The sequence below is a fragment of the Heloderma suspectum genome, chromosome 10 (assembly GCF_057233095.1).
Source record: "Heloderma suspectum isolate Gila_16-S chromosome 10, 16-S_ref, whole genome shotgun sequence".
NCBI classification, from domain to species: domain Eukaryota; kingdom Metazoa; phylum Chordata; class Lepidosauria; order Squamata; family Helodermatidae; genus Heloderma; species Heloderma suspectum.
The window spans coordinates 19,661,093-19,681,015 of NC_139467.1; the positions used below are offsets into that span (position 1 = coordinate 19,661,093).

Genomic DNA, 19,923 nt, shown 5'->3' on the forward strand with positions numbered 1-19,923 from the left:
CGGAGCAAACTCAAGCAGAACTCAAATGCGGTAATTTGATAGCTCATTATCTCCAATCTATTTAAAAATGGATTAAAGATCATGTAGTGTGGGAGATGCCCTGGAGGTCGATGACATCATCTGAAGGGCCAGCAAACTTCCATGAGTAACCAATCTCAATAGCAAGATAAAAGCTCTGTGTGAAGAAGCCCCTGGTCACCATTCCTATCTCCTTCAGTAGCTGCCATGGATTTCTGCTGCCCCTCTGAGTAGATAATAATGGCCAAAATGGACCTACGCTCTCAACTTGGTATAACATATAAAGCAGATTCATAGGTTCAAAAGGTAGAAAGGTACTTAAGAATAGGAAACCTTGCGGTGATGGAGGAAGAGGAGACAGCAGCAATCGGGGAAGGAGGAGGTGTTTGCTGGTGGGAGGCAGAGGAGGCTGACCCACCGCTCCCAGCTCCTCTGAGTTGCTCATAATTAAAACTAACTGCTAACCCCAGGCTTCAACTTTTGGTCTGCAAGCTGGAGAGTGGAAGGGGAATGTTACGGTGGGGTGTCAATATACCTAGTAGTGACACTGCAGGCAGGGACACCTGTGGAAATCAACAGCAGCTGCTATCTGGCTTTCAGCACAGAATCAGATGCATCTCTCATGCCCTTGAGAATTCCAGCCACCACTTTAAAGGAAGAAAGATGTTTCTAGCCCTGATGGAAAGACAGAAAATCTTTAAAACCCTGTGGCCAGTTTTGCTAAAGCAGTGCTGAGCTCGCAAACGTCACTGACCTGTAAAAAAATAACAAAATAAAAATGACTGGCCTGCTAAGTGGCTAGTAGCCTGCATTTCCATGCTGGCCACAAAGGAGGGAAACCACCTCCTCCACAGTCAGCAGGGAACACAGGCTACTAGCCTCTTAGGCTAGTTAAAAGTGTGTCTTCTACTAAGCAGGCTGGTGAAAGAGGGACGGATCAGTCTGTTCCCTACTCCGCCAGCCCACTGGGTTTCTGTTTGGGTCACAGAAGAAACTTTCCTTCCTCTGTGACTAGCATGAAACCAAGTGGGCAGGTGGAAAAGGAATGGAGAAAACAAGGAGAAAGGAAAATGGAGAAATCCCAGGTGCCTGTAGGAAAACATTTATTATGGTTCTTTTATGTTGGCCTGACATGTTTCAGAAATATTGATTTCCTTCTTCAGGGGCTTATCTTGTAGTCAATATACTAAGACAGATGAACCTCATCCATTTGTATTCTGTTTGCATTGAAAAGGAATGGAGCAATCTGTCCACTGTCTGCCACTCCATTTATTCGCCTGCATGCAATTCTGGTTCGCCTGTGGTGACCCAGGTTAGTGCTTAAATACAAGGCTGTGCTAAAAATTCTAAGAAGACCAGGTTGGAGAGGACTCTTGGGTGAGGCCGTTAGTGCCAGGAAAGGGTTTTGGCAAACATCACTGTTCCTCCATGCAAACTTCATTCCCTGTTCCCTCACCTTCATTCCCTGTTCCCTCAAACTTCATTCCCTGTTCCCTCACCTTGATCAACACCTTGATCGAGTGACCCACCCGCTTCTTCTGCTCAACTCTTTCTTGCATCCTTTTGCAGTTAGGTTAGCATTCTGAATGTAGCTTGGGACAGCAGCATCTCCGATGAATTGCTAATACTTCAGCAGCTGTATCCACAATTAGCAAAGCAAATAACATATAACAACCTCCCCGAACCTGGCACTCTCCAGATGTGTCAGGCTACAACTTCCATCATTACCAGCCAGCATGGCCGATGGCCATGCTTTCTAGGGATGATAGGAATTGTAGACTAACCCCTCTGGAGGGTGCCAGGTTGGGCAAGGCTCAGTTCAGGCCAAATCTGTGATATTTGGCCTCCCATTTTGGCTTTGATTTATAAGAAGCCTTATAAGTCAAAGGCTTACCAGCAGCGGAGAACAGGCTGAATTGCTACATCCCCCAAATGCCCCGTACTCATACCTATAGCCCCCCTCCCCACTGCTTCCCCTTGCCCAACAACTCACACTGAAGTCAAGGCATCCAAGCCCCGGAACAGGTGCCTTGGTAAGGTCTGCAGATTATTATGGGCCAAATTCCTGTGGAAAATGGGAGAGGAAAAATCCTTAGAGGGAAGGGAATGTACATGATGGATTTGTGGGTCTGGGGAAGGACATTGCCATGGATTTTAAGGAGGCATGATACAGGCAGGGGTATCTATAAGGAACAAGCAGGGGTGGCCAAATATATTTTGCTGCCTGAGGCAGAACAGAATAGAAAATGGCACACACATACACAACACTGTGCATAGTGCTCAATTCTATTGGCACCTGAGGCAGAAAATCCCACAAGTGCCTGTCCTTGGGACTAAAAATACAACAACAAGAACAAACTAAATAACTAAAAATTTGCTGCCCTTTCATGACAACCAGAATCAGCTACCTGAGGTGACCACCTCTCTCTACCTAATGGTAGAGCTGGCCCTGTTGGGTAAGAAGTAGTTCTCCCCATGGTGATAATCCTGTGCTTGCGCTATACCACCAGACTGCGGGTGGCAAGTCACATGACCGAGTGCTCCTTTATTCACTCTGTGTGTAAAACGCTTTCCCCATGGCATGTAGAAGAAAGGGTTTTTGTGAGAAATAGATTATGTGAGCTCCCACCTGCAGTATGTAGTGGTATAGCCCAGACACATGTTTACCATCGCAGTGAAAACTGGTGTTTGAGGTTTTTGTATAGGAGCAGGACCAATAAAACAGGTGGCAACCCTATCAGACAATGAAGGGGAGGTAGTGTTGAGTAAAAAACAAAAAGGGATAAGGCAGAGTGCAGGAGATGTCAAATATGAAGACATGGGGTGGTTGGATGCCATCTTTAGAAGTGGGATTGTTTAGGACTGTGTTAGGGCTAGAGTCTAAGTGGAACTGGGAATGTGTCCAAGAATCACTCACAGATGGAGAAGAGTCTTTAGGCCTCTCAGGGCGTTCTTGGAGATAGCTTCGAGTCTGTTTTGTTCAATGAACCTGCAAGTGCAGAGAAGACTCCTTAAGTCACAAATAGGGGAAGAGAGCAGCAGACAGATCAGAATAGGAAAACAAAATAAGGTAGTCAACTCCAGAAGTGTAAGGATGAGATTCATGGATTTAAGTGAGGGAGGTAGGGACATCTAGAAAGTTATGGGGATCTAAGGTTCCTTTTTGAAAATGGGAACTGCTTCTGGGAGCTGTAAAGCTGGGCCTGAAAACATCACTGCTAACAATGCAAAGTACTGTAATGGTCACTACTTTCTTCAGAGGACCTTGGGAACAGTTACCTCAGCCACAGGGTAGGGCTTGGGATTCTTGCAGAGAATCCTGAGCACCCTCACCAAACTACAATTCCAAGGATGCTTTGAGGGAAAGCCATGACAGCACAAAACTGATATATTATTTATTTTATTTTATTTATTTAAAATCTTTTTCTCCCGCTCCTCAGCCAAAAAGGTTCCCAGAATGGCTTACATGCAATCAGTAAAACAAGATACAGTTTATATGAGAGTAGTAAGGAGACATTGCCCAGGAAGCAAAGACAATGAGCTCCCAAGATATTCCAACTCTCTATCAGCATTAATAATATCACAGTATCTGGACTATTTCATGGTAGCAATGTTGAAGAATTCGTGTGTGTGTGAAAAAAAGGAGTGGCGAGAGATATGAGGTAGGAGGCAAACATGAGTAGCACCAAGCAGCTGAGTCTAGCTATTTATTTTAATTTCCCACAATGCTTCTGATGTAGCCTCATTCTGGGGAATTGTGGGAAAATAAAATGGCAGCCTTTCATTGCCGACACTGGCCACCCACAACTTCCAGATACGTCCACCAGGGCCCACAAACAAAGGAGGGGGTTCATCAGTAAGGTTGTTGGAGAAATCCACAACGAAATCAAATTTGTTCAGATTTCTATGAATCTGACCTGTGGATTCCACAGTGGACTGTTTTTTTCCAAGTCACATGTATCCTGCAGACTTGAGGACCATTCTTTTTACCTTTCCAGATTTTTATGCACATTTAGTTGTAGAAAAATACGTACAATAGAAAAACACTGGCCAAAAAGTATGCATTTCCCCTATAAGCTAAAGCATGAAAATGCTGGGGGGGGGAGGATTTGTGCATTTTTGCAAGTGTTTATTTGCACAAATTCGGGAAACTGGAAAAAATCTGATTCTGCCAATGAGTGGACGATAGAATGAAAGGCACCTGACAATCCACAAAATGCAGACGGAATGGATTTTTCAAAATCTGTAGATCCCTATCCATCAGTGTGCACTTTACCTAGGCCCTCCTCAAACCTGAAGCCAGCCAGGTGGGGTGAGTGGGAGGGAACAAGACTTGGATATGCTATCACACATTCAACATATCTGATTTTGGTTATTGAAATAGCAAATGTGTAGTGGCCAGTCAAGATCAGGACCATGTTGCACTACAGGGAAGGAAGTTAACCCCTCCCTCTGGCACTGCAATGAAAAATCACCCCTTGCTGAAGCTGTTATTAGTCCCAGGAGATTCACATCAGCTTCCTGGAGTTAAAAGCAGCTTTTGCCAGGGGCAAGGGGAGGCAATTTTCATTGGAACTACAGTATGGAGGGAAAGATTAAACCCCCCTCCCCAAACAGCACAGTCCTGATCTTTGATCACCCCCTCCCATGATTGCTATTTAAAGAATAAAAACCAGACATTATTTTTTTTTTAACTCATTTAACATCACCAGCAGTTTGGCCCTGAAAGAACAGGCAGACACACGGACTGGCACTGGAGTATCTTGGAGCTTTTCTACATGAGGCTCTTAATCTGCTGTTAATCCACTGTGTCTACTTTCAGTTTCATTGCAGAACTGAGATCAGAGCATTGCACAAGTTTCCTTTCCTGCTTTTCTGCTATATAACCTCTAGGTGGCACTGTGGTATAATGTAACAGTGCAAATATAAGGAAATTGTGCTTTCTTTCACAAATAAATACCGCATTTTCCCTGCTCTAGAAAAAAAACTCTCCAAAAGTGTTGGTTAGACACAGAAGTGAAACTGGAGGGTCATGTCATTGTCTAAAGAACCTGTAAAATGGTGAGTAGGGAATGACGAGTGCATAATAAGTGCCTCAAGTAGAAAAGCCCTTGGTAGCATTCACACACAACTCTCAATTACTCAGGCCATCTCAGGTTTTTGACATACTGCTGCCTCATGCTTTAATAGCAGAGCTGATGTGTTCCTGATGGGCAGTGTAGTCCACACATGTGGATCAAGAATGCTGCTTGGGGTGCTCTGAATATCAAAGTTCTCCTAGACCAGGGGCAGGCAAAATCGTTGCCCTACAGATGTTTGTCCTACTTTGGCCAAAAGCTTCGACTATTGGGTGGTCTACAAATGTAATAAAAGAAATGAAAATGAATGAATTTACATTGCAAACTGAGTGCCAAGCTAGGCATTGATGCGTTTACAATCTCATAAATGGTTTTTAAAAATCAAATAGTAGGTGCAGGGCCCTGATGAAGATTGGGACCCTGTTAGGGGACAGTAATTCTTTGCCTGCTGCTGTGATCCCATGCCAGATCATGCTCCCTGCACTGGTTATTTGAGTTGGAAGGAAAGTTTCCATTCTCATGAAAGGGAACTTTCCTTCCAATGCAAATAGTAGGTGGGGAGTGCCGACTTGGGTCTGAACTGCAAAGGGTTAAAGCCCCCTCTCTCCCCCACCAGGGTCCTGATCCAGATGGTAGAGCCCGCTGCAGGGGTTGGATCCAGAATTAGTCAGGCTTAGAGTAAGCCCACTGTAATTAAATTAGTCATGAAAAACCTAGGTCCCATTGATTTCAGTGGGTCTACTCAAAGTATAATGAAGTCTGGATCCAACCTCTGCTGTTTCTGCATTAATAAAAAACATTCACATAATTGCGTGATTGCTATCATGTCTTGTTTGACCCTGGTATCAGTTGTATATTGGTTTAACTCTCATGGCTTTGCTCAGAGGGTTCAGAGAATTGTAGCTTGAGGGTGCTGAGAATTCTCTGTTAGAGATTTGATTTCCCAGCACCCTTCACAGAACTGCATTTCCCCAGAGTCTGTGGAGAAAGGGAATGATTATTCAGTCTGTTTCGTGGCTGAGAATGACGGGACTTGCTGTCCAACACATCTGGAGAGATGGGGAAGGGCTGCCCTGTTTTGTCTCTTTGCTGCTTTTCAGGAAACTGCCCTTTCCATGGAGAAATGTAACTTGACAACTTCTCTTGTGTAAGTCCCCGAGAAGAGCCTGAAGCTACATGCTGCTTTTCCAACCCAGTCCTCTACCTCAGCCTTCTCCAACCTGGTGCCCTCCAGGTGTTTCAGACTACAAATCCCATCAGCCCTAGCCAGCATGACCAATGCTCAGGAATGCTGGGAGTGGTAGTCCCACACATCCAGAAGGCCCCAGATTGGGGAAGGCTGCTCTACAGGTTTACTTAGAAATAAGTCCCATTGAGCTCAATGGGGCTCACTTCCAGGTAAGTGTGTGTATAGGATTGCAGCCTTACATCCGCCTTCCCCAACCTGGTGCCCTCCAGTTTGGGGGAAGTTGCCTTATCCTATTAAAGGTAAGCAGGGTGCAGCATGGGACACACTGTCCAGAAGGCTCATATGAACCACAGGATGTGAAGAGCAATCAATAAACCGAATGGATTTGTAAGATCCTGGAAGGAATATTGTTCAAAGCATCCATACCGAGCAGTTTTTTGGCTGCTCCACCATATTGTGGCTTTCTTGTTCTGTGTCCTGCTTTCCCCAGGATCTCTGGTGATAGGGCAGGTTTGAAATCTAGATAAATCTTATTCATTTCCACAATTCCATTTGAGAACAGAATCTGTTATCAACAGCCCTGGTAATGTGTCCATGCTTGCCATGGTTTCCGGTGCTGGAAGGTAAATGCTTACATCTCCACAATGACCACATAGAAGGGGAAATTCTATCAAATGCTGACCACTCCTAAAACGGGGAGGGGAGAAGCCTGGTGAAATTCTTCCTTAGATGCAACTCTTAACTCAGCCTTCAGACACAGGTTCAGGATTGGGTTCAGGGATACCATCAAACCATGGTTTGGCACTTTATGAAGATGCCCTGTGGCTCTTCGTTCCTTCTCTCTGATTTTCTGTCTCACTTCTGACTTAGGGGCAAACCCTAGTTTAGTTGTACAAACTGAGCAATCTCTGGTTTCCCTAAGCCACAGTTTTCTTGCAAACCACAGTCTGAATTGGGCTTGCAATCCTGGTTTGAACATAGGAAGCTGCCTGGTCCATCTAGCCCAGCATTGTCGATACTGACTGGCAGTGGCTCTTTGGGGTTTCAGGCAGGAATTTTTCCAGCCCTACCCAGAAATTGAACCTGGGGCTTTCTGCATGCAATATATGCGCTCTACCCCTGAGCCACAGCCCTTCCCCAAAGTCAACTGATGGTTTGCACAGAAACCACAGCTCGTCCAGTTCAGATGTAGCAGCAGATTCGGGTTGCTGCTAGATTAGAAGGAAATCAGAGAGTACGAGGGGAGGTGCAGAAGGTGGAGGAAGTGTGCAAGCACAGGGTTCGTTCATGTACAGCCAAACCATGGTTTTGCATCACATCTGACTTTCTGCACAAACCCTGCTTTCAACCCCCGCCGCCCTCTAGGGCACCTATATTTTGGTTTTGGTAATAATCATATGTATGGCAATGTATTTACAGTGAAATTAAGCTTAATTAAAAAAATTCAAGTCCAGATCAGCTAAATTTTTTTAAAAAAATAATTGGCTAACTGACTGTCCCATTTTAATATGGATTTGCCTCCTAAAATCACTCGATCCTATACCATTTCCACACTGCCCCATATATTCATCACAACCTCTTACTTTTCTGAACCCAATACCTTAATAAGATGCACTCTCCTTTCACTATGTATTGGCCTTCACAAGCTTTTTATGCCACACTGCACCACACCCTAAAATTGCATGCTTGCCCGCAGCCCTCCCATGACCCGCCACCCTTGCACACTCACAGATACTCCAGCTGTACGAGTCCCACAAAGGCGTCGTCCCCGATCTGATCCAGGGAGTTGTAAGTGATCAAGCTACGGGTGGGGTTGGGGGGTTGGGGGGAGGGAGAAGCAGGCAGGTCAAATGCTGGGAAATATGAAGGAAGGGCAACCAGGTTTTAGATGGAAGACAGACCACAAGACTAACATCCCAAAGAGTTAGATCCTGCATAGAACATGACAGGTGCCCTCAGGGCTGGCCCAAGATATTTTGCTGCCTTGGGCTAAGAACAAGATGGCGCCCCCCCCCCCCCCACTGTATGTACAAAAGCCGACCAGATGGGCAGATGGATCTGTCTTCAACACTCATGTTGGGACAGCGTCCTCCACTGTGCCTGGAGACATGAAGCTGACTAACTCAGGAGGTGCAGAGCAGGCCACATGACACACAGGTCTCTCTTCTAGCACACCTTTCTGCCACCTCCCAGCATCTGCCGCCTGAGGGGATTGCTTCACGCTGCCTAATGGCAAGGCCGGCCCTGGGTGCCCTAAATGATTGGGACACAGATGGACATGATAAGAAGGCTTACGACTGCTACCAACCAAGGGAGTCAAAGCACTTCAAGGTTTGGTCTCCATGCTGTGGGCTAAAGATGAGCAGGGACTGGTGAGGCACTCTCCCACTGGCATCAAGATCTTGGGGCACCTGAATCTGGCAGGAGGAATAGCAGGAAGGGAAGAAACCCGGGAATCACCCCTTGGCTGCAGTGAAGAGACCCAGGGGGATGTCTGAAGGGTTATCCCAGGCCCCTTCTGCAACCTGCCCCCCCCCCAGTCTAGTTCAGCCTTCCCCAATTTGGCACCCTTCAGGTGTTTTGGACTACAACTCCCAGAATTCCTGACCATTGGCCATGCTGGCTGGGGGCTGATGGGTGTTAAGTCCAAAATGTTGAGAGGGTGTCAGGTTGGGTAAGCCTGGGCTAGTTATTAGCCAGAGCTCAACCAGACTTAGCCCTGAAATCTGCTTTTCAATACAGCCTTGGGATGTATGATATAATAACAAAGGAAGAGATGCCTCTGAGCACGTACAGAGTGAATATTTTTTCTCTCTGTGTGAGATATGTTCCCATCCACAGATCTAGGATCATGGGGCTCTTAGAACAAAAGTTCCCATTCAGGCAGGCACCCCTGTTTTTGGAAATTATTAACTACTGCCATCATGTGAAAGAGAGTCCCCCAGGATGCAAATGGGAAGGAAGTCCTCACTTACCATAATCCTTTCCCCTAGGCTAAGCCTGTGGTGTGTAAAGCATACCCTTTCACCAGTTACGGAGTGGGGAACAAGAAAATACCACTGAAAAGTACAAATTCCAATTGCAGGTATGTGAAAAATCATGCTTATAGGGGCAGACACACATGCACACACTGATGTGCAGTTTCCCCATGCACATCAAATGATGGGCACCAATATGCATACACTCACTGGGACACTAACTCACAAACAAGAGCCAGTGAAATGCTGCAAGTTTGATTCAAAACCAGACTCACAGAGGCAGAGTCTTTCCCCAACCTGGTGCCCTCAAGATGTTTCAGACTTCAACTCCCATCACCTCTAGCATGGCCAATGGTCATGCATGCTGAGAACTATAGTCCAAAGTATCTGGAGGACACTAGTACAAATCTTCATCAGTTCACGGAATGAGTTTTAGTCAATTAACAGAATGATCAATTGATTAAGGGCGCAATCCTGTGCACGTTTAGATGGCAAAAAGTCCTACAATTCCCAGCATGACCCAGCCAGCCATGGGTCATGCTGGAAATTCTAGGACTTTTTTTCCGTTTAACCATGCATAGGATTGCATCCTTAATCAGTGAAATGTCTTTCGATTGATGAGAAAGGTGTCCTTCGTTAAACCGGACAGATTTTGTAAGGTAAGTTTTGTTATCTGCAAGGCACATTTTTAGAAGAGGCTTTCTTACTAATCTCTCACACAGGAGGGTATGCCTCTCTGACATGGTGCATGCATTGTTTCTGATAAATGCACACATCATTTAAAAGCAAAGGACAAATCTTTTCTTCATAAGTACTCTTGCTTTATTCTAGCCTTCCCCAAGATGTCATCCTCTGGATGTGTTGGACTACAACCCCCCCCCATCATTCCCAGCCAGCCAGGCCAGTGCCTGTGCTAGCTGGGGATGATGAGATCTGCAGTCCAACACATATGCAGATACAATTAAGAGATTAAAACTCATATGATGAATTGGGAGTGGGAAGAAAGCATACGTCTTTGTCAGATGATGAACGTGTCTGCCACAGCAGGTAGCCCCCATTCTCTCCAATGGTGCCATCAGACTGGACTTTGGCGCAGAACTCCAGAATGCCACTGCGGAGAATGACCAGGAGGGCCCCTAAACACACCAGGGCTGGCTCATCACATTTTGAAGTAAGCAACTTCATACCTATTACTATCTAAAGTGTGTGTGCACGTGTGTGGAGAGCATAACACTGCTACGTCTAGAGTCTAAAATGATTTAACCACACTCCTGTTTCTCTCACACACAGGACGGAATGCTCCCTTTAAGGAGAAGCTTGTCATCTGCGGTTTGTGTAAGTACTTGTATAAACTTAACGATTCATATCTCAGTTGCTGACTGGGAGCTCCTTTTTAATCCATTAAGGGCGCAATCCTATGCATGTTTAGACAGGAAAAAGTCCTACAAATCCCAGCATGCCCCAGCCAGCATGCTGGGAGTTGCAGGACTTTTTTCTGTCTAAACACATGTAGGATTGCGGCCTTAAATGACCTGTCTAACTGCAAATTAATGAAACATTGCAGTGACTGGTAGTTAGATATAGACAGATGGATTCATGTAGAGCTGGTTCACATGACACAACAGCCTCTTGTGGATTAATTAACCTCAAGAAGCCCCAGCACATCCCAACCGCCATTTTGAATATGCAAGCCCCAATCAGGGGGTTGTCATGTCGTCTGAACCCGACCATCAGGGGTTATGCAAGGGCTAAACAACCCTACCCCTGATGGCCAGGTTTGGATGACATGACAACCCCCAACTAGGGGTTACATATGTAAAATCTCCACAGCTCATCATGGGTTGAATAACCCACAGTGAGCTGCAGCATGTTGTGCAAACCAGGTCACACTCTCCACACCTCAAACCATGGATAAGCGTCCACACCACATTCTTTTGCTCACTCAGTCAAAGTAAGAATCAGTGAAACAGTGCAAATTCACTAGTGCTCAGCTCACATAAGGGGATTGACACTCACAGGATGTATAAACAGACACTCTGGTTGTGGAGTTGGATTGTAAACCGAGAGACAGATTCCCAAGTACCACACAGAAATACAAGATGGACCCCTACATACACACTCTTTGACACACTCATACACCACTCACAACTGAGGTATCAGGATCCTTACAGCAGCCGAAGAGATGGCAGCCCTTGAAAGCTACCCTCTAAGATCTCACTGAATCCTGAGCGAATGAGTGACCTGCAGAGAAAGAGAGAGAGGAGAGGGCTGGGTGTTGTGAAGGAAGATGCCAGCTTCAGGGCCCCAAGAGGGATGGCCCCATCAGCCCAGTCAGCACCTGAATCAACCCTGCCCAGCCTGAAGGAGCTTGAGTACCAACCCTGACAGCATGCCTGCTAAGAAGCTGAGAAATCAGCCAGGGTCAGCCTTTCAGAGCCCTAACGCTGTTGGTTTCTTTCCGCTTTTTCTTCATTGCTGCACCAAGAGCAGTAACTGGGACTAAATCTGCCTATGTTTTTTGCCCACCTCTCTGCAGCAGCTAGAGGTTAATTCACATGGGGGGGGGGGTGATCTCCACATTTCCTGGAGTACACATTGCTGTTGAACCCTTGGAATTCCTATGGTGAGTGAGGGGAGACATGATGGAGGCGCACAAAATTATGCACGGCGTAGAGAAGGTGGAGAGGGAGACATTTTTCTCCCTCTCTCATAATACTAGAACTCCGGCCCATCCCATGAAGCTGATTGGCAGATAATTCAGGATGGATAAAAGGTAGTACTTCTTCACACAGCACATGGTTAAACTGTGGAATTCGCCACCACAAGATGTAGCGATGGCCAGCAATTTGGATGGCTTTAAAAGGGGGTTAGACAAATTCCTGGAGAAGGCTAACAATGGCTACTAGTCCAGATGGCTATATGCTATCTCCAGGATCAGAGGCAGCATGGCTATATGCACCAGTTGCTGGGGAACATAGGTGGGAACCTACCTACTTCCAGGCTCTCCTCAGATTGGCCCCACCAGCCACTGGCAGAAGGGTCCTTGCCCCCTGACCTTTTTGTGTCAGCCCCCGTAGGTCCTGTTTTTGGAAAGCTGACGGGTCCGGGGAGAGAAACACAGTTTGGCTAAAATGGTGTGTGTGTGTGTAGATTTCATCTCCCCTTGCCGAGCACTGACTGGCCCCAAGGACCCCGATCTACTCAAGACTCCCTCCATGAACGAGAATCATCCAGAAGCATGTGTAAAATGAAACATCCCTGACCTAGATACTTTAACCCTTTGCTGCCCAGCCACCCTCTCCATGCAGGAAGGGAGCAATAATTTGGTGTATGTGTGCAGCAGGGAGGAGGAGGAAGAGGCAGGCAATCATATGCAGGAGGGGGCAATCATATGCAGGAAGGGGCAATAATTTGGTGTGTGCACACAGCAGGGAGGAGGAAGGGAGAGGCAATGATATGCAGGAAGGGGCAATAATTTGGTGTATGTGTGCAGCAGGGAGGAGGAGGCAGGCAATCATATGCAGGAGGGGGCAATCATATGCAGGAGGGGGCAATAATTTGGTGTGTGTGTGCAACAGGGAGGAGGAAGGGAGAGGCAATGATATGCAGGAGGGGGCAATAATTTGGTGTGTGTGCACAGCAGGGAGGAGGAAGGGAGAGGCAATGATATGCAGGAAGGGGCAGTAATTTGGAGTGTGTGTGTGTGTGTGTGCAGCAGGGAGGAGGAAGAGGGAGGCAATCATATGCAGAAAGGGGCAATAATTTGGTGTGTGTGCACAGCAGGGCGGAGGAAGGGAGAGGCAATGATATGCAGGAAGGGGCAATAATTTGGAGTGTGTGTGTGTGCAGCAGGGTGGAGGAAGAGGGAGGCAATCATATGCAGGAAGGGGCAATAATTTGGTGTGTGTGTGTGTGCAGCAAGGAGGAGGAAGAGGGAGGCAGTCATATGCAGGAAGGGGCAATAATTTGGTGTGTGTGTGCAGCAGGGAGGGGGGGTGGGAGATGAAAGATCCTCGTGGCGAGGGCAAGAGATCCCCAAGTCCCCCCCCCGCACCCCCGAGGATGGAGGGCTGCTTACAGGGAAATGAAGTCCTGAGGCAGCTCGCGGGGGATCTCCTTGACCCGCTCACACATCGCCGAGTCTTTGGTGCAGTTGCAGCCCTGCGGGCACTTCCTTTTCGAGGGCCTCCGGCCGGCGCCCTGCCCGGCCAGCAGCAGCAGCAGCAGCAGCGGGGCGCCGGCCCCGCCGAGCCCCAAGCGCCAGCCCATCCTCCGGCTCAGCCCGGCTGCCTCTTCTGGGCGCGCTCGCTCGCTCGCTCGCTCGCTGCCGCCTCCTCTCCTCGCGCAAGCCGCGCAGCGGAGCCCCCACGCCGGACCCACCCCGCCGCCGTTCAGACTGGCTCTAATCCAGACGCGGCGGCAGCGGCAGCAGCCCCCGCGGGTCCATCCCCGCGCCGGTCTCGGATGCGGCGTCCAAGGCACCAGCGCCGCCTGCCGCGGTCCAGCCGCCGCCTGCCGCCATCCACCCCGCCGGGGAGGGGGCGAGAGGCCTCCCCCGAAACGGTGCCGCTTCCGGGCCGCCCTCCTCTGACACCCCGCACCCCGCTCTACCTGCCTCCTACGTGGCTGCTCAGAATCTATCCCGCTTTGCCTGGTGGTGATGTGTGTGTGTGTTAGTCAATTAATTAAATGGATCAAAATTTTAATTAAAAATTCTGTTGGTGTCGAATCTATCTATCTATATCTGTCTCAACAAAAATGTAGTCGCGAATCTAGACCTTTCCCCCTTTCTCCCTCTTTCTTTCTCTCTCCCACTTTCTCTCTGCTCTGCTCTTGTCTCTGCAGATACATCAGTGCCGCGTACACACACACACACACGCACGCACGCACGCACGCACGCACGCACGCAAAACTGCCAGCCAATAGAAATGCAGACTCCTGGCTGGCCCAGGGACAAATCTACAGTGGGGAGGCAAATGAGATAGGAAGGAAAGTGTGTGTGTGTTTATTTCTTACATTTATATCCCACCTTTTTTTCCTCCTTAAGGAGCCCAAGGCAGCCTACATAACCCTCCTTCGCCTCCGTTTTATCCTCACAACAACAACCCTGTGAGGTGGGTTGGGCTGAGAGTCTGTGACTGGCCCAAAGTCACCCGGTGAGCTTCCATAGTGGAGTGGGTACTAGAACCTGGATCTTCTGGGTCCCAGTCCAACACTCTAACCACTATACCCTACTGTCTCTATGCGTGATCATCATCATCATCCCAACGGCAAGGAGGTAGTAATTAATGGTAGGGCCTGGGAACAAGTTCACATGTTTCCAGACTTCCTCTAAGGGAATAATATACAACCCGTGTGAAGCTTTCCTGCTGCATGCATGTGTGTGCGCGCTTAGAAGCTCTGGCTTCACTGCATATACACATAACGTGCGCATGTGGGACAGGGGAGGGCGCCGCATGTGCAATCATTGCAAATCCCAAGTGACACTCAATTTGTATGTTTTTCTTACAGAAGTGCTGTATGTATGTATGTATGTATGTATTTACAATATTTATATACCGCTCCACATCAGAAGATTTTGGAGCAGCGAACAACATGGTAAAAGAATAAAACAACAGGTTAAAAGAGTTAAAGCGTTTTTTTAAAAAAAGACAAACCCCAACAAAGTGGAATTTAACAAACCATGGCTGGTCATGCAAGGAAGGCCTCTCAAAATAACAATGTCTTCAGGAGGTGCCGGAAGGAACACAATGTTGGCGCTTGCCTGACCTCTAAAAGGCAGGGCGCGTTGCCCTTATTTTCACCGTAGTCTACGTAAATATTTACGTAGACTCCCTGTGCCAAAATAAGGAACGCAAATGGTGGCGCCAATGGGCGCCGCCATTTGTGTATGCGCTTTTTTTTTCTTTTTCCCAAAGTCAGCCGTGATAGGCTACGTAAACATTTACGTAGCCTATCATGGCTGACTGCAGGCCAGGGAAGCAAACGGTGGCGGCTATGGCCGCCGCCATTTGCGTCCTGGCAGGAGAAGAATTTTCGCGGCCGAAGAGGCGGGGCGCTCCCCCCCAGCCAGAATTTCGGTGGGGAGGGATGGGGCGCCTCCCCCCCACCCAGAATTTCGGAGGGAGGGACGGAGCGCCTCCCCCCCACCGCGAAGCAAGCTTTGGGATCAGGTAAGTGACTTTCGTCCATCCCTACTTCTGGACCAGCCTTAAGGGCAGCCCCACATAGAGCACATTGCAGTAATCCAGTCTTGAGGTTACTAATGCCTGTACCACCGTGGTCAAGCTATCCCTGTCCAGGGCCGTTGCTGGCGAACCAGTCGAAGCTGGTAAAAGGCATTCTGAGCCACCATGGCCACTTGGGCCTCCAGAGACAATGATGGATCTAGGAATCCCCCAGACTACAGACCTGATCTTTCAGAGGGAGTGCAACCCCATCCAGAACAGTCAATGATCCAATCTCCCAGACACAGGAACCACTCACCCACAGGGCTTCTGTCTTGCCAGGATTCAGCTTCAGTTTATTGGCCCTCATCCAGCCCATTACTGAGTCTAGGCACTGATTCAGGACTTGCACAGCATCTCCTGATTCAGATGTCACAGGGAGACAGAGCTGCGTGTCATCAGCATACTGATGGCATTTAGCTCCAAATCCCCTAATGACCGCTCCCAGAGGCTTCATATAGATGTTAAACAACACTGGGGACAAGATGGTACCCTGTGGCACCCCATAGCTCAATTGCCAAGGGGCCGAGGAATAGTCACCCAATGTTACTCTCTGAAATTGGCCATGTAGGTAGGACCGGAACCACTGTAGCACAGTGCCTCCAATACCCATCCCATGGAGTCGATCCAGGAGGATACCATGGTCGATGGTATCAAAAGCTGATGAGAGATTGAGCAGAATTAGCAGGGTTGCACTCCCCCTGTCCCTCTCTCAATAAAGGTCATCGGTCAGAGCGACCAAGGCTGATTCAGTCCGGTAAGCAGGACGAAACCCAGACTGCAATGGGTCTAGATAATCAGTATCCTCCAAGAGTGCCTGCAGTTGGTCCGCCACGACCCTCTCAAGTACCTTCCCTAGAAAAGGGGTATTTGTGACTGGGCGGTAGTTGTCTAATAGTGTTGGGTCCAGAGTGGGCTTCTTCAGGAGTGGCCGCACTATTGCCTCCTTAAGGACAGCAGGGACCACCCCCTTTATAGAAACCATATAGGAAGCTGATCTCAGGCACTATGGGTGAGAGCAGATCTCAGAGGAGTGAGAAGATCCCCTGTTTATTTGGTTTATCCCAGTTCTGTATCCCTCTTTTCCTGCAAGGAGCTCAAGGCAAGATTATATATATATATGTGTGTGTGTGTGTGTGTGTGTGTGTGTGTATATATATATATATATATATATATATATATAAATACAAGATATATGAGACTAGTGCAGCCCTTCAAATGTTTTAGACTACAACTCTCAGAATTTCTGATCTTTTGCCAGGCTAGCTGGGACTGATGGGAGGTTATTTATTTCATTTATAGCTCACCTTTTTTTCTTCCTTAAAGAACCCAAGGTAGAGTACATAATCCTCCTCCTCTCCATTTTATCCTCACAATAACAACCCTGTGAGGAAGGTTGGGCTGAGAGCCTGTGACTGGCCCAAAGTCACCCAGTGAGCTTCCATGGCTGAATGGGGATTAGAACCTGGATCTCACAGCTCCCAGTCCAACGCTCTAGCCACTACACCACACTCGCACTGGAAGTCTAAAACTTTTGGAGGGCACCCAATTTGGGATAGTGACTGAACCCCAAACCACAAATGTAGATTTGAACCCAGGACTCTCCAGGCAGGCTTAGCATCTGCATGGGATAGCCTTGGACAGCTGCTGGAGCCCCAGAGCTCTGTCCTGGCTCAACACTGCTGCTTCTGAAGTCCGTGATTTAAATTTCCCACAGTGCCTTGGAGTGATGCTACATCAGGGGCATTGTGGGGTATTGGAGCATCCGTTTCCAGGCCTGGCTGCCTGGTGCTGCTGCTGCCAACTGATAAGTGAGAGGAAACTCATTGGCATATAAGGGGTAAAAGGTAAAGGTAAAGGTGTCCCCAACCAGTCATGTCTGACTCTAGGGTGTGGTGCTCATCCCCGTTTCTAAGCCAAAGAGCCAGCGCTGTCCAAAGACGCTTCCGTGGTCATGTGGCCAGCATGACTGAACACCGAGGTGCACGGAACGCTGTTACCTTTCCCGCTGAGGCGGTACCTATTTATCTACTTGCAATTTCTTGCTTTCAAACTGCTAGGTTGGCAGAAGCTGGGACTGAAGACGGGAGCTCACTCCGTCACGCAGCACTCGGGTCTCAAACTGCTGACCTGCCAACCTTCCAGTCTGCAGTTCAGCGTCTTAACCACTAAGCCACCGCGGTCATAATATAAGGGGTAGGGGTGGGCAAATAGTCCATCTAAATCTCAACTTCTTTCCATCCTGTTTATGAAGAAGTTTGCAAATTTTGGTAAATTGTTATCAGACAAAGAACCAAACCACATTCTCACCCATCTTCACTGGCTGAATTCAAAAGGTAGAGCTCTTCTTAGCATGGAGAACCATGCTAACCATGTTGTACCTGCCTTTCATGTAGCTGTTAAAGATGAGGAGCCTGCCAGAAAAAAAAAGGTGGCAATCCTAATTGAGCGCCACAAACATGGCTGAATGCACAGGGATTAAAACCCAGGCTTTTTAAGAGCTAAGCACTCAAAGCCCTCTGCCTGGATGGATGAATCTATCCACTTTGCTTTTTCCTACTTTCACGTTGTTGCTGTTTTTAAAGTCTCAAGTTCTTTCCATCCTGGTTATGGAAGAATGTGCAAATCTGGTATATCCTCATAAAAAAAACAAAACAAAATTCTCACCTCATCTCCAATGACCCCCTTACAGACGCATACATGCACACACACACTGAGGGCAGTTTCTTAGGGACCCGTCAGGTTTGGAGCCAGCCATCTCCCCCTGCTAACACTCCAACCAGACCACCCTATGAGCACATTGCTTCCAAAACATACCTAGACACAGTATTTAATGTCTTTGAAGACATGACTGGCCACCTCTTAGATCTATTGATCTTCGATGGCCCCAGTGAAGTGAGGCTGGACCTGTGTTCCCTCAACCATCCAGCCTCGGGGTTTGGGCACTGGGGACCATTATGGGACAAGACAAGCCTGTACAAAAGGGAGGGGCACCAAAATGGAACCAGACTGAAATGGAACCAGACTACTCGCACTTAATAGCCAAAAGGTCTCAGAGCAGCTTTTTAAAAACGTGACCTTTAGGGAAAAGCTGCCCATAGCTGTGGAACATCTGGTTTGGGACAAATCCCTGTTAACGGATGAAGGTGTGTTTGTGGTAACCAAAACAGAGATAGGGTAAAATCAGCTGTAAGTGTACCCAGGAAGACAGAGAATGGGAGTGAGGGAGGGGAGAAGCAAGGTACCCACAAAATTATACTGCCTGAGAAGCCTCCCATGGGTAGGTTTTTACAGCTCCCCCTCTACTTATCATAGAATCATAGAATAGCAGGGTTGTACTTGGAAGGGGCCTACAAGACCATCGAGTCCAACCCCCTGCTCAATGCAGGAATCTAAGTCAAAGCATCCCTGTCAGGTGGCTGGCTAGCTTCCTCTTGAATGCCCCCAGTGTGGGAGCGCCCACCACCTCCCTAGGTAATTAGTTCCATTGTCAAATTGCTCTAACAGTCAGGAAGTTTTTCCTGATGTTCAGCTGGAATCTGGCTTCCTGTAACTTGAGCCCCTTATTCCGTGTCCTGCATGCTGGGATGATGGAGAAGAGATCCTGGCCTTCCTCTTTGTGACAATCATTCAAGTCCTTGAAGAGTGCTATCATATCTCCCCTCAGTCTTCTCTTCTCAAGGCTAAACATGCCCAGTTCTTTCAGTCTTTCCTCATAGGGCTTTGTTTCCAGTCCCCTAGTCATCTTCATTGCTTATATTCACCTTAGGTTGCTCAGCAGAGCTGGCCCACAACGTTGCTGCCTGAGGCAGAGGACAAGATGGCGCACCCTCCCTTTTCATATACAAAGGCTGACTGGACTGGCAGTTGAATCTTTCCTCAATAATAATGATGGGACCACATCCTCCACTGTTCTAGAAGGCAGCAGGCTAGCTTTGGGGGTGTAGGGCAGGCCATTTGGGTCACAGCTCCCTCCAATACTTTGCTGCCACCTTCCAGCTTCTTCTGCCTGAGGTGACTGCCTCATTCTGCCTAATGATAGGGCCAGCCCTGTTGCTCAGGAAACTATTGTGAGAATATAGCAGCTCCTGTAGTTTTGACAGAGATATTGTGTTGATGTTAAATTTATCAAGACTCAGGAGACACATTTCTTAACAATTATTTAACTTTCCTTTTAAACACAAAAACAAGTAGAATAATATCTAATATGAGAATCCAAACACAACAAACAAGGGAATACCAGAATCTTACCACAGCTGCTAGAAACTGGTCAGGTCAGCTGAGGCGAGGCGTTTTTGCATTCTGTCCTGGCTTTGTTTTCACAGTCTTATAAGTTATACCTTTTCATGACTAAGTGGCAAAATGGGCCCATGCAGCATTTTTAACAACAGATCATCCAGAATTGTTTTCTAAGTCTTCCTAAATGAGATTTA

At 47.7% G+C, this 19,923-nt stretch overlaps 1 protein-coding gene across 1 annotated transcript in view; it reads right to left on the minus strand.

Annotated features, from left to right (window-relative positions):
• The window catches only part of LOC146337899 (leucine-rich glioma-inactivated protein 1-like), a 29,265-nt gene extending 15,110 nt beyond the window's left edge, over positions 1–14,155 (minus strand). The window contains exons 1-5 of the mRNA XM_084814374.1: positions 13,342–14,155; positions 11,433–11,504; positions 8,015–8,086; positions 2,936–3,007; positions 2,012–2,083 (exon numbers count right to left, since the gene is read on the minus strand). Coding sequence (XP_084670500.1) covers positions 2,012–2,083; positions 2,936–3,007; positions 8,015–8,086; positions 11,433–11,504; positions 13,342–13,532 — 479 coding nt within the window. The 5' untranslated portion in view covers positions 13,533–14,155. The remainder of the gene's footprint in view (positions 1–2,011; positions 2,084–2,935; positions 3,008–8,014; positions 8,087–11,432; positions 11,505–13,341) is intronic.
• Between the last annotated feature and the right edge of the window lie 5,768 nt (positions 14,156–19,923).